This window comes from Budorcas taxicolor, chromosome 5, assembly GCF_023091745.1.
Source record: "Budorcas taxicolor isolate Tak-1 chromosome 5, Takin1.1, whole genome shotgun sequence".
Taxonomy (NCBI): Eukaryota; Metazoa; Chordata; class Mammalia; order Artiodactyla; family Bovidae; genus Budorcas; species Budorcas taxicolor.
Genome location: NC_068914.1, coordinates 156,399,957 through 156,414,351, shown reverse-complemented (window position 1 = coordinate 156,414,351; position 14,395 = coordinate 156,399,957). Strand labels below are relative to the sequence as shown.

At 54.8% G+C, this 14,395-nt stretch overlaps 1 protein-coding gene across 1 annotated transcript in view; it reads right to left on the bottom strand.

Annotated features, from left to right (window-relative positions):
- The window catches only part of SREBF2 (sterol regulatory element binding transcription factor 2), a 60,078-nt gene that overhangs the window by 9,503 nt on the left and 36,180 nt on the right, over positions 1-14,395 (bottom strand). The window contains exons 8-14 of the mRNA XM_052639764.1: positions 13,459-13,648; positions 12,698-12,879; positions 11,581-11,857; positions 8,686-8,855; positions 3,530-3,698; positions 1,957-2,074; positions 969-1,078 (exon numbers count right to left, since the gene is read on the bottom strand). Of these exons, the coding sequence (XP_052495724.1) occupies positions 969-1,078; positions 1,957-2,074; positions 3,530-3,698; positions 8,686-8,855; positions 11,581-11,857; positions 12,698-12,879; positions 13,459-13,648 (1,216 nt within the window). The remainder of the gene's footprint in view (positions 1-968; positions 1,079-1,956; positions 2,075-3,529; positions 3,699-8,685; positions 8,856-11,580; positions 11,858-12,697; positions 12,880-13,458; positions 13,649-14,395) is intronic.

Genomic DNA, 14,395 nt, shown 5'->3' with positions numbered 1-14,395 from the left:
CATCTCAGAACATGTTTGGCAATTTGCCTTAACAGCCTTAAAAATGTTCACTCCTATTAACCTAGGAATCTCATTTTTGAAAATCCATCACAAAGAGATGAGCCTAAACAGAGGAAAAAAAGACGTTCACTCTGGTGTTATTTTTAAGGAAGAAGCTGCAAACAGCCCAAACTTCCAACAGCTGTGAAAAACAGTGTTTCCAGAATATGTGTAGGAACAGTGCAGGTACAATCCTTCTAGTGTTTTCCTCTCTGAGGCCTAGTTCTCTCAGTGAACCTGCACGTGAAATGCCTAACAGCGCGCTGTTTTCTCAGCTCGGAAATGAGACAGGCCATGAGGTCAGAGGTCACGATGCGGAGGCTGCTCCTCTGGGATACTGCCCTCCATGGGGAGAGCTGTCAGAGGGAGCTCCACGCCCTCTCCCGCAGCCTCAGCCAGGTGAGAGGCGGCCGCTGTCATGCTGTCACCTGGATGACAGTTTAGAGACGGAAGCAGAGAGTCCTGCTGCCAGTTCAGTCAGCAGTTGTGTGGCCATCCGAGGCAGTGGGTGCCGGAGCAGTACGGACGCCAGAAGAAAGGCCTCTCCGGCAGAGAGCATCAGACCCAAGAGCAGCCCCAGGGACCACTGTGTACTGAAAGGTGAGTACCCTCCACCAGCCCCCAGGGCCTGGACCACTTGCTGCCCATTCTGAGCACCTGGGAGCATTCTTGACCTGTTCTGGCCAGCATCACTGACTCACTCATCATCCCACTTCTAGCAGCATCGTGATTTCCTGCCCCCAAAACACAGCCCAGTGAGGGGAACTGTGGGTGGGGGGTGATGTGGGGACTGCAGAAACACACCTCAGAGCCAGAGAAGGTTCTTGAGTGGCAGACTCATAACCAATCCTGGGCCCCCAAGACGTAAGGGCTGTGAAGGACGGAGTCAAGCAGCCTGAGGCCCGTGGAGCCGCCCGCAAGGTGCTTACCAAGGGCCGACTTGAGCACAGAGCTGCTGGAGAAGGGGGCGGTCACAGTCCCCACGGAGTCCACAAAAGAGTTAAGTAACTTCAGATACTCGAGAGCGCTGGAGAATTCACTGGAAAGAAAAGAAAGGGTCCCACTCACATCAGAGTGTACACAAGGACCTCACTCACAGCCTGGCTGGTCAGCCCCCAGCTCTGAGACCCACAGGGCCAGGCACACCCCGAGCACTGCCCCCACCAACCACTCTGGCTCGCCCCAGGCCGCCCTGACACTGTTCCTGACACTCTTCTCTCTGTGGGAAAAGCAAGGTTTCTCTTTCATCCCTCGCCCTTCAAGACCCAATTCAACCGTGGTCTCTGCCCAGAAGTTTTCTGATCCCCCAGGCAGGAGACCCCCTCTCTGCCCAGGTGCACTCTTGTCAGAACCTGGGCCCTGAAGGAGAGTGATGCTGGTACCTGTCTGCCTCTCAGGTCTGACTCTGTGAAGGAAAGACTGTGCTCGGTAACTCTGTAAGAGTAAGACACCACCTGACCTCTCGGTACAGGTCTGGGTCCCCAAGATGTCTGGGCCAGAGGCATCTGCCTTCTGCTGACCTTCCCACGCTCCATTCCAAAGGCCACCCTCCCCCTGCCAAAGGGCAAAGCAAAAGAAATCAAATCCCCGACCTGCTCCAAGAACCGACTCCACTCGGTGATACAGGTATGTATATAGGTGATATAGATATAGAGACAGGTAGAAAGGAGCAAAGGGGGAAGTAATATACTTGGTGGGGCAGCAAGAGGCAAAGAAGCCAGCTGTGAGCCCACAGAGGGCTCTCGTGGGGCTGCCAGGCCTGAAACATCAACACCAAAGAGTCACTGGATTTCCCTGTGGCTCCCACACTGGGGCTCGTTTCCTTAAGGGAGGTGGATCTCAGAGCCCCATCTGCGCTACCCAGGGAGGCAGCCTGAGGCGGGGGCATGGGTGGGGATGCATATCCAAGGTCTGTACCAGCTCCCCTCTTCTTGGTCTGCAGCTTTCTTCTCGGCCTGAGGCTTTACCAAGGACTCCACTGCTCGCTCCAGCAGGTTCTTACAGAAGGCCTGGTGCACCTGGGCGATGGGGTCGGCTGGAGAAGAGGAGGAAGCCAGGAGAGGGGTGAGTGGGACTCACTGAGGAGCTCAGTTTGCCCTACAGAGAAAACAGGGCATGGGGGGGGAACCCAAGGAACAGATGTCTCCTCTGAATGGGGCCAAACCTCCCCAACGAAACACCAGAACTGCTCGCTGCACAGTCAGAAGCGGGGGGTGGGCGGGGGGAGGGTGGTCAAGTCCAAGACTGCATGAGTTCTGGACTGGCTCCAGTGTGTGGGGGCGGGGTGCGTGAGGGGTGCTGTGTCTCTTAGCATAATGCTCAGTCCTTGCATTCAAGGCTGGGAGCTGTAAGGTGGGCGGCCACAACCCTCGTCAGCAAACAGAACCGGGAAGGTGGACAGCCACCCCAAGTCTCAGAGGCCGCCCCTTCTCCCGTGGCTCAGGAGGACGGCCGCCGAGGCTCCTGCCTGACAGGTGAGGAAGAGCCAGCTCCCGCTTAAGAGCCTTCGCACAAGACCCATGGCCAGAAGTTGTCTGGCCGAGGCGATTAAACAAGAGGCCTGGCAATGTTGGCAATGACAGCTGCCTGTCACCAAGTCCCCCAACTGGCAAGCCCCAAATAGGGCGTCACCAGGCCCTTCCCCTCATTCACATGCCACAGACGTGTGGGTTTTAACTTGACAAGGACAGGGAGGCAGGACACTTAGGAATATATTCTGGGCAACAAGGCCTAGAACCAGAGCCACCAGAGGCATGAGGGCCAGGGGCTGCCTCCGCTGCAGACAGAGCAGCCTGGCCAGGCATCCAAGACTGATGACGGCTTCTGCTTTCGCCCTTCTCTCTGGGGTCGCGCGTCATTCTTACTTTGAACGACAGAGTTTCTGAGAAGAAACGACAGTGGACCCCGCTTTCCCCTCAAAATGCTTGACACACACTCCTGAACCTGCCAACCACGTCTGACTCCCACACGCCTGGTTCAGAGAGGACAGGACAAAGCCACTGGCTGCTCAAGCCTGGGCCAACCTGACCGGCCTTTCCCGCCCGCTGCACGGCCGGGCGAGTCGACTCAGATCACCACCAGACACGGGGGACAGCCAGCCGGCCTCTCCTCCCGACGCCCGGAGCCCCGTCTCTGCCACCACCCTGAGCGCCTGACGGCCGTCTGTCACCTGTTGCTCCCGAGCTGCCCCGTCTACGTCTGCTTGTTCCCGGCGGAAGCGGGAGAGTGGGGCCAGCCAGCAGCTCCTCTACGCCCTCTGAGTCTCCACAGCGCCCGGCACAAGGGCAAGGTTCCGCTGGCACACTCAGTCGCCCCTGGGGACGTGTGGCAGGGTGACTGATGCCAGGACCACGGGCTCTGAGTGGCCCAGCGGCGAGCTGGCAACCAGCTCCCGAGCTCCTGAAGGTACGGAACTCACAGCCAAGGCACCCTGTGTCTCCATGTGTCTGGGGGCAGCACCAGGGGCCCCCAGGGGGCAAGGCATTCTCACCTGGGTTCCTCTGGGCACAGTACAGACTCTCCTTGGCAGCTGACTTCACTGACCAGCTCCGCTCCATGAAGAACTTCTGGCCCAGGGGATGGCAGAGCCAGCGCAGTGAGTCAGGGACGGCGCTGCGCTCGGGGCCACACAGGCTCTGGGCACGACTGAGGAAATAGCTCTGTGGAAGGACGAGGACCACCGTGACACCAAGGTGGCAGACAGCAGCTGTGGCCGCGGGAGGCCGTCAGAAAGTGCCACCGGGTGGAGGCAGGCTGGGGAAGGGGGGCCAGCAGGAGGGCTGGGACCCTCCACGCCTGGAAGCAAACACCCCCACGGAAACCAGGGCGTTGGCTCCGGGGGAACCTGCCGGGCTCAATGACAAACCCCAGAGGGAAGGGGTTGGGGGCTCAAGGCACCCTTGGAGACTTGGCTGCACCCTGTCCTACTGGGTGTGCCCAACTGGACTTGAATCACGTTCTTGGCCATGCTGGCGTTCAACCTGCTGAGCTGAGCCACGCTCTCCCAGGCGCCCCCGGCCCCCCTACAGCATGCCCGCCCTCAACTGTGTCCAACCCTGCATTCCAGCCAGGTGGCCCCCTGGGTCCTGAGACTTTTTCTCTTCTGCCATTTTAATTACATATCTTTGAGAGCATTTTTAGGTAAAACTGTGTTCTGCTTTGACTCATTTTCATCTCTTTCACCTCAGAGTAGAACAGGCACCCAGCAAGTGGCCAGCGACTGTCATTTACCATCACTGTCAGTCTAGAAAGCGCTGGAGTGAGAGGGCCGCCCCGAGGTTTGTCCAGGACGCAAGCAGGCCTGCGTGATGCCCCTCCCTCAAGGCTGGCCCAGCAAGGGCTTTGTCCACCTGTTCTCTGTTCTTTGTCCAGAGAACCCCCTGGGACCTCCTCGGTGGTCCAGTGGTTAAGAACCTGCCTTGCAGTGCAGGTTGATGCAGGTTTGATCCCTGTTTGGGGAACTAAGAGCCCATATTCTGCAGAGATACTGAGCCCATGTGCTGCCAACTACTGAGCCTGCACGCTGCAACTAGAGTCTGCGTGCTGTGATGAAGATCCTGTGTGCCACAACTGAGACCCAACATAGCCAAGCACATAAATAAATGAGTATTAAAAAAAAGAGAGAGAGAGAGACACCCCTGCTATCCCTGGGTGAACGCAAGCCCCTGCTTCCCAAGTCCCTCTTTAGCCCACAAAATAACATCACTCCAGGGCCCAGGGATAAACCTGCAGGGACAACGATGTCCATCCATGTTTTCAAAAATTGTGTCATTTTTTTTGACTGCAAGGAAATCTAACCAGTCAATCCTAAAGGAAATCACCCCTAAATATTCACTGGAAGGACTGATGCTGAAGCTCCAATACTTTAGCCATCTATTGTGAAGAGCCAACTCTCTGGAAAAGCCCTTGATGCTGGGAAAGGCTGAGGGCAAAAGAAGACTAGGGATAGCAGAGGATGAGATAGTTAGATAGCACTGCTGATTCAACGGACATGAATTTGAGCAAATTCCGGTAGACAATGGAGGACAGAGGAGCCTGGCGTGCCACAGTCCATAAGGTCCCAAAAAGTTGGATACAACATAGTGACTGAACAACAACAAATCTTTATTCTAAATCCCATAAAACCACTTGATACAGCACGATCTGAATGAGAAACTAGCAGAGAAGGATGAAGGGGCGAGAGAAGAACGCAGTGCAGGGAGCCTGGAGGAGGAGTGGCTGCTGGGCTGGGCCTCACCCATCACACGGCAGCCTTGCCTTCACAACCCAGGAGGCTGCTTCCTCTGCTGGTTCAGCCTGATGGTTCTGACCTTTACTGGGCTCTGAGCACCATCCTCTAATGTGACGGTCTCAGAAGACTTGAATGCCAGGGTCAGAAATAGCCCTGCCAAAGTGCCACTCAAAGGACGTGGACCAAGGAGACTGGCTCTCTTGGGAGAACCTGAATACGGTTGCCTGAATCCAAAAGCAAAGGACGTGTGGTACAGTCCAGAAGAAAAGAGAAAAACAAAAACATAAGATCCCACATGCTGTGCTGTGTGGCCCAAAAAACAAAATAGCAGTAACAAAAAACTGCTCACTGCTTGTTAGGCACACTCAACGTTTTCAGAGGGGTGGGGCACTCACTGGGGGACCATCTCCCCCATCCTCAGCTGCTACACACATGCCTTCCTCAAACGGATGAGTCCCTCTCACAGAGCAGCTGCGTCTTAGCAACAAGGACAATCAAAACCCCCTGGGATTTCCGGGCTGATGGAAATGATGCTAAAATGTATACGGGAAGGTAAACAGCAGACACTAGTCACTAGGGGCAGAGGACTGACACTTCCAGACATCAAGACATATTAGATATATGGTCGCCAGGGGTGTGTGGTATTGGTGGTGCACTACGGAACTGACCAGAGGGTCCAGAAGCAGAGTCCTCACATGCAGACATTTAATTTATGCAAAAGGGGTGCAGCAGGGAGCGGACAGTCATTTTAACAACAGATTCTGAGACAGGGAGACAGACATGTGAAGAAGAAAGTAGATCTGGCATCTCTTCCTCCAACTCATACACAAACCGGTTCCAAGTGGATTATGGACCCATGTGCAACATTTGAAAATAACGGGTCTATCAGACACCTAGTAGAGTATTTTCATGACACTGGGGTAAGATAAAGGAATATTAAACAGGACATGATATATCTGTTAAGGAAAAGAATAGACTAGATTTCACGAACATTAAGAACTTGTACTTATTGATCAACACCACTGAGAGAGCAAGCAAGCTACAGAGTGGGGGAAGACACATGCAGAGCACAGCTCCAACCAAGGGTCAGAGCAGAGAACTCCTCACACCAACAGAAAGACAGACATCACAAATGAGAAACGGGCAGAAGATCTGAACAGGGTGTTCACCAAGGAGGCTATGTCCAAATGGCCCATAAATGAACACTATGAAATGACCACCAGAAGGGCTAAAACCCCGAAACTATCCTGTGTCTGCTGAGGGTGCAGAACTGAAACTCTCTACACTGCTGGAGAAGTGAAAACTGGTCCATCCACTTTGGAAAACGGCCAGGCTGTGGGTACTGAAGCTGAGCGAATGAAAACCTCTGAGCTAGCAGCGCCGGAGCAGAGATGCAGGCACAGTCCACTGAGAGAACGGGAATGTTCACAGCAGCACTGCTCACAGTAACCAGAACAGGAAACGACCCCCAAGTCCACTGGTAAGTGTCCGGTCATACAGTGGACTCCCATGAAGCGATGAGAATGGACGATCTGTAACCACGTGCGACAACAGAAATGAACCTTACACGTGGCACTGAGCGGAAAGGGCAGAGAGCTGCAGGACGCACGCGCGCCTCTCCTCGTACCAAGCTTATAGACGCAAAGCATCTGAGGTCATCGGGATGCTGGTTACCCAGCGGGGGGGGGGGGGGGGGCTTGGGGTGGGGAGTGGCAGTTTGCTGATGGCAAGGGTCCCAAGGGAGGCTTCCGGGGTCTGGGCTGTGTTCTGTTTCTGGATCTATCTGTTGGTTATAAGCGCGTGTGTTCATTTTGGGAAGTCGCTGACCTGTATATTTATAATTTGCATACTTTTCTACAGGCATATTGTACTTTAAAAAAAAGCTTCCAGGAACAACAAACAGCAGGGAGGTTAACCTATCGTGATGAAATTCAGGACACTGGTCCCCTCTGTGGGGGCAGCAGGAGCGAAGGCCTGCAGGAGGCTCTGGGGGTGATGGGAACACACAGCTTCTTGATCTGGGTGGCTGTTACGCGGGTCAGTTCACTGTGTGAAAACTGATCAAGTTGCTAAGTTATACTGGACACATTTCACTGTGTGTATGTTGTATGTCGATTATACCTTGAAAACTTTTGGGGGGCAGAGATGACAAATGTGACGACGCTGGCCCAGAGCACCAGGACTGCTCCCAGCCCAGAGAAGCCACCTCGACCTCCTCCAGGACGGGGCCGGGAGCCCAGCGTGCTCTCCGGGCAGCCATCCAGACCCCACCGCACCCTGCTGCCCCCAAGGCCTGGGCCTGGTCTGGGTTCCTGTCCGACTGTGAGCCACCCCCGCAGGGTGAAGGTCCTGCTGGCCCCTGCACGTCCTCCCCAGGGAGTGCCTGGCCTCAGTAACCTTTGCTGAATGAACCTCTTATTTGGGTCTTGGGAACACGGTCTTCCTCTCCCGTGCCCTCTGTCACCCAGAGTACGGTGACACGCTTCAAGCACATCAGTGTCAGCACGGGGCACATTCCTGCTCATTCTCAGCGCATCCGTGCTATTAATGAGATATGGACATGGATGGGGGGGATAAGATCATTCTCTGCTGAACACAGCTGATGTGCTAGGCAGCCAACCCAAAGCTGACAGTGAATAAGACATGCCTGTGTCTGCTGGAAGAGAAAGCCTGAGGTCAGCAGAGGCTGTGAACGAGTTGGCAACACGGTCTGTGAATTATCCAGTTGTGAGTTCCCAAGGCTGGCCCTGTGCCAGGCACACTGGAGGAAACCATGGTCTCCACCCGGAGTCTGACGCGAGCCCCTCACAAGACATACAGTGTTTCCCACTTCTAGACCCACAGAGCTGTGATCAACACAAGGTACCAAACAGAAGGCATTCTCAGTTAATAACAGAACCAGGAGACACAACCAGCAGACTCCAAGCAGAAGAGTCACACATTAGCCTCTTGAATACAGGGTCACTCTTATCACTGAAGCAATACGTCAAGCTACTAAAATGCCTTGTTCTGTTTAAAATGGCTCAGAGGAAGGAATTCTTGTCTGTTTTATTTACTGCCAAGTATTTGTGGACATCTACCCCTCAAGGTGGTCAGCATCTGAGGGCAGGGCCCACACCAATTTTTACATCTTGGCTCCTGGCTGGGAAGGGCTTCCCTGGTGGCTCAGACAGTAAAGAATCCGCCTGCAATTCTTTGAGATGCGGGATCAATCCCTGGGTCAGGAAGATCCCTGGAGACGAAAATGGCAACCCACTCCAGAATTCCTGCCTGAAGAATCCCATGGACAGAGGAGCCTGGTGGGTTATGGTCCATGGGGTCGCAGAGTTGGACATGACTGAGCGACTTTCACTCACTCAGTTGGCTGGGAAAGGCGCTCTGAGAAGGTCCAGGGGAGGGAAGTGAAGGACACTCACCGCCAGGAAGCCCAGCTTGCCTCCACACCTGGTCTTGAGCCCCATGGCGGCAGTCAGGTGGATCTCCACCAGCATGCTCGGAGGGATCTTCTCCTCAGCACATTCAGCCAGGTTCACCGCACACAAGGCCATGTGCACGTCGGAACAGGGGGATCCCACAGGAAGCTTGCCTATGGTGGCAAAAACAGAATGATGAATGTTGACAGAGGCCCTCAACCCACGCTTTCTCCTGCCTCCTACAGCACCAGGAGAGCAAGAGCAGAACCATGGCGGGGAAGCTGGTGGACTCTCTGATCACAGCCCTGGATGGGGCACCAGCCCTGCGACCCAGCAGCTCTGTGCGCCCTTCTACCTCACAGGTGGTTGAGGACAAGAGAAAGCACAGATCTAACGCCTGGCCCGCAGCCCCAGCCCTGGGTAACGGAAGTGGTCAGGACTGCAGGCGAGTGGGCAGGACTCAGGGGGCAAGCTGCAGCATTTTCCCAAACGGTGTCAACAGCATGGCTGTGTTCTGCTAACACAGTCCCGTGTTGCCAAATGGTGCAAGAAAGGTTGGAAAAATAAAAACTGATCTGAATTTATCTTGCTTTAACAAGACCCCACAGTCTATAAAGCAGACACCCTTTCGAGGGAAGGAAGTTACACAAAACCGAGCCATGATGGCCAGACACATCTTGGCGGGGAGGTGGACGGCCAGGAGAGGCTTACTGCACCCTCCCGTGAGGGCTGCACGGCTCTTCAGGGACCAGACCCCAAGGCATGTCAAAGGCTCTGAGGCTCTCACACTGCCACCTGCCTTCGTCCTCACTACAGTGAGGGGAGGTGGCCAGCACAAGCAGTTGCCTTTTTTGGGGGGTGGGGAGAGCAGGTTGTCCCTTGGGGGATGGCCAGCCAGGCCTCCTGACCCCGCCTGGCCTCTTTGGTCTCATATCAGGCCCCAGACTTCATTCGGCACAGACATTTAGGTATTGGTCTTCCCAGAAGGCACCACCAACTGGGCTTTCTCCTTTGTGGGGAAGGCAGGTGGAGGGCAGCGTGAGGACCATGACATCTCTCGGTCACTGTCCTCTCGGGGCCCTGCTCAGGGCCAGGCCCACCGAGTGCTGGGTGAGTGTGGGGGATGAGCAGTGTGAACCATCTCAGCTGGAACTTTCCGAAACAGATGCAGCTTCTGGATCAGAGACCTGGATGGAGCCTGTTTCATCCCCAAGGGCTCAGGATGGATGGGGAAACAGGGAAGGTCTGCACATGGGGCTCCACTGCAAGAGCTCTACAAGGCCGCAGGTGTTCCAGCCCCACACCGCCCCAGAGTATCATCTCCATCCCCCTGGCCTGGGGGCGCCCCACCCCTGGGCGAAGCTCCCCCAGCCACCAGGCCGCCTATGGCCTTCCTGTCGCTGCGTCCGCGGCTGCTCTCTGCCCTTGTCTCACCCCCATCCCAGCAGCAACCTCCTTTCTTGAATCCCCTCCTCCCCACACACCAAGCCTCTCGGCCTCTCCTGCCCAGCCACCTCTCAGGTCAGCCTCTTGCCCCACTCCCTGTCCCTGCCCCATCCTTTCCGTGCAGGTCTCCTCCCACATGCCCTGAGGGCCCTTTCATCACAAGCCCTCTCATCAGCGCCCATAGCTTTTATCCTCACCCGCAGACCAGAGGCCCAGCCCCATCCGTGCACAACAGATCTAGTGCAGACCCCACTGAACAGCCCTCCTCAGTGTCTCATGGGCAAGGGTCCCGAGCTGGATGTCTCACCTCCTCCCTAGAAAGCTGTGTCTCTTCTTCTCCCCACCTTTGTTGGTGGCAACATGATTCACCCCAACTCTCAAGCAAGAAACCAGGGAAGCCCCTTACCCAGTTTTCCTTACCCTTCCCATGCAATGCAATGAGTCCCCAAGGCCTGTCAACCACCCACTCCTTCCTCTCTGTCTTCTCAGCACCTGCACCCGCTCCCACAGGGCCTCCCAAAGGCAGCCTCTCCATCGGAGTGAATCTTCTTGGCTTCAGAGCACAGGCCTGATGACGTCATTGCCCCCACTGTGCTGGCACCCGTCACCCTCCCCTCACACAGCCCACCTGGGGACACCACCAGGCGGGGGGAGCTCCTCCTTGGGAACACGTCCCTCGGCCTGGAAGACACATCCCCTCAGCAGAGCCAGTGAACTCAAATGCCTCCTTGCACACAAAGCCGGAAGGCTTTCAGGGCCCTACCCAACATGGACCCCTCCCTCCCAGCTGAAACCCAACTCTTCTGTGACCCCTAAACCACACTGAACGGTAATTCACCTGCTGACCAATCTGCTTCTCTATTAGAGCAGGATTTTGTGGAATGAAATAAAGGATCATGTTTCACTGATTCTAAGATGCCATCAATTTTAAGTTTCTCCATTAACTTAAGCACCACCACAGAAAAAGCACTGCCAACTTAACCATGACACTCAATGTGTAGAGGACACAGCCTGGTGCCGAGATGTTAAAGTGAAAAAAAACATGTGTCTTATAATCATGAAAGACTTCCCCGGTGGCTCAGATGGTTAAAAAATCTGCCTGCAATGCGGGAGATCTGGGTTCGATCCCAGGGTCAGGAGGATTCTCTGGAGGAGGGCATGGCAACCCACTCCAGTGTTCTTGCCTGGAGAACCCCATGGACAGAGGAGCCTGGTGGGCTACAGTTCACAGGGTCGCAGAGAGTCTGACGCGCCTGAGCGACTGAGCACACGTAATGAGGAACTGCGTCTTCACAGCCGTGGCCACGGGCGGAGGGCTGGTCTAACCATCCTCGACGAGCATTGCAAAGGGGACTTTGTTGATCTGGGGCGGAAAACTGGCAAACTGAGGCGGGGTGGGGCGACGGTGCGGGGCACAGGGAGGCAGGCCGGGCCGCGGCGGCCAGCCCTCACCTGTGATGTGCAACTGGTGCAGCCTGTGGTAGGCCAGGGCTGCATCCCGGGCGCTGGTCTTCGCTTCCTCCTCAAAGCCCGCAGCAGTGGCTGGGGCAGCCTGCCGGTGCTGGAAGACCTTCTTGAGCAGCCAGCGCACCAGGCGCAGCTTCTGCAGGCTGTAGCGGATCACGTTCCAGGAGAGGCTGCAGGCCAGGTCCAGGCGGGAGGTGGGGAGGGCCCGGCCCAGCACCGACAGGCAGGTTTGCAGGTTGGCCGCGGCAGCCGCAAAGTCCCCCTGATGGGAAGCGAGAAGATGTAACATTCGCCAGCCTTGGGGCGGCCTTTTAGTTTCGTTTTAGTGAAAACTCTTACTTTCTCTTCAGTCCTCCAGGTTATCAGAGTAATGCATGCTTAGTGAAGAAAAATCTGGGAAAACTCAGAAAGCTACAGAAAAGTACAAAGAAATCACCTGGAATCTTATCCCTTAGAATGACTACTGCCATTCTGACATACTTCCTCCCAGCCTTTTTGCTTAACTGGGATTGTACCGTGTTCTATCTTTAAGCAAATATTCTATCCAGAATTTCCCACGGTACCTTTCACACATAAGGTGATAACATGGATGGAGACGATGAACCAAGTAATCTTTCAGGCTTGTAGGTTCTTAAAGTGTGGTTCCCAGAGACCAGGAGCATCATCAGCCCCTGGGATCTTGTTAGAAATGTGAATTCCTGGTTTTCCATCCCACCCCTTCCCCACTACCAACTCAGAACCTCTGGGATGGACATGGGCCCTCAGGGTGGTCCTGATGACCCTGAAGTCTGACAACCACAGTTTCAGACAAATATGCAGGGAAACTACTCTGACCGAGGATCTGAACAGCTCTCTGCCAACCCGAGAGGGCCTAGTGGACAGTCTACTGCCCTGTACTGAAGACCCTGTCCGTGTTTTTCTCATTCCTGGAGGCCACACTTGGGAAACTAGGGTCAACGCTCTTCTCCTTTCCCATCATGCAGTGGGTATGATACCCAAACCTTCCTTCCTGTACCTTTAAGAAGAGAGGACCCTGAAGAAGAGGGACAGAGGATGCCCACGCTCTGAGCATGACGGTCTCTGAGCCCATACCCAGACTTACCCGGGCGAGGTCCAGGTCCGCCTGCTTCCGGTGCCTCCAGAAGGTGACTGAGGAGCGCGAGTGCGGCCGGATCACTGGCTCCCCGTGAACCAGCAGCTTCACAAAGACGCTCAGCACGATCACGCCGTTCACCAGCCACAGGAGAAGCGTTGGCATCATCCAGTCGAGCCAGCCCCTGGAGCCTATGGAGAAGCGTCTCAGCTGAGCCCATGAGGAAGGGCCCACCCACCCACCCAGGGCAGCCCTGGGGGGACTGCAGGGCACCTGACCCACCCCTCAGGTTAAAGGAAGCAGCCTCCTCCCTCATGTTTGAAACAAAGGTGATTGCTTCATTTAGTAACAATGTCTAAGTGCTTAGAGCACAAATAAATACATGCAATTAATCCACACTGTAGAAAATCTGGATAGGAGCCCTGGAGCCCTTGTCACCATGGGGCAGAATGCCACACAAATCTTTGCTGGCCAAGGCAGGGCTCGCAGCTGGTTTAACGACTCAGGCAGCAAGACCACATCCTCCTCCAAACAGGCACACCCCCAAACCCCAATTACAGCTGATTTGTTTCGCTATTTCTGATTGAACTTTGGTTTGTCCTGTTACTTGTACATGCAACTGATGCCGGACACTATCAGAAGCAAGCAGGTGGGGCCCACTGTGAAAGCCCTTTGGGACCTGGTGACAAGCCAAGCGGGTTGCAAGTAGGGCCGCCTTCTGCCACAGTAGCCCACTCGTGCCTGGGTGGCCTGAGGCGCCCTCCACCTACCTGACTCGAGTGACAGCATGCTACGGCCGGGGCCTGAGTGCGGGTGCTGGTCTGCATCGTGGGCACCCCCCCACTGCAGCAGAGCAGTCAGGGGGTTAAAGGAGAGGCAGAGGAAGGTGAGGACACACAGCAGGATGCGGGAGCGGTCCACCATGCCCAGCGCGACCGGAGAGTCTGGCTCATCTTTGACCTTCGAAACAGGGGGCCGCGAGGCGAGAAGGAAGACTGCAGTGAGTTTTTACAGCATTTTACTTTTTATATATCGGAATCGGGACTCTGAGATTTAAATTCAAGACCATGAAGCTGGATGGGAATAAACTCAGGAGGGAACTAAGAGGTTCATGCCTCTCCCACTGCTGCTCAGAAACGGGGGCCCTTGCCTAAGGGGGAGGGCCCACCTGGGAGAAGAACGTGTTCTAAAGACCAGAGGGAGAGGGGCCCTGCTGTTACCACAGTGCTCCGACACAAAAGAGAACACCCTGAGGGATTCTGCTTCTGTGTAATTCCACAACAGGCAAGCTGATCTAAAGCGACTGCAGGCAAAATCAGAAGTTAACTCTGCGCCTGGAGAGGTATGGGTGAACTTCCTGCAAAAGTGTACATTCACGGGAGATGAATATGTTCTGTATCATTTTTTCAAAAACCTAGAAAGGGTTTATTCATTTATTGTTATTTTTTAGTTAAAGTATAATTGACCTACAAACATTATGTTGGTTCCAGGTACACAACACAGTGCTTGGACTATTTTCATACATGACACTATCTCTACAATAAATCTAGCTGCCATCTGTCACCAGACAAAATTATCACAACATTACTATTTTCCCCATGTTGTAAACCTCTTCCCTCTAACTGATTTATTTTTTTATCTGGAAGTCTGTATCTCTAAGTCTCCCCCTCCTGTTTCACTCACCCTCCCACACCCCTCCCCTCTGGC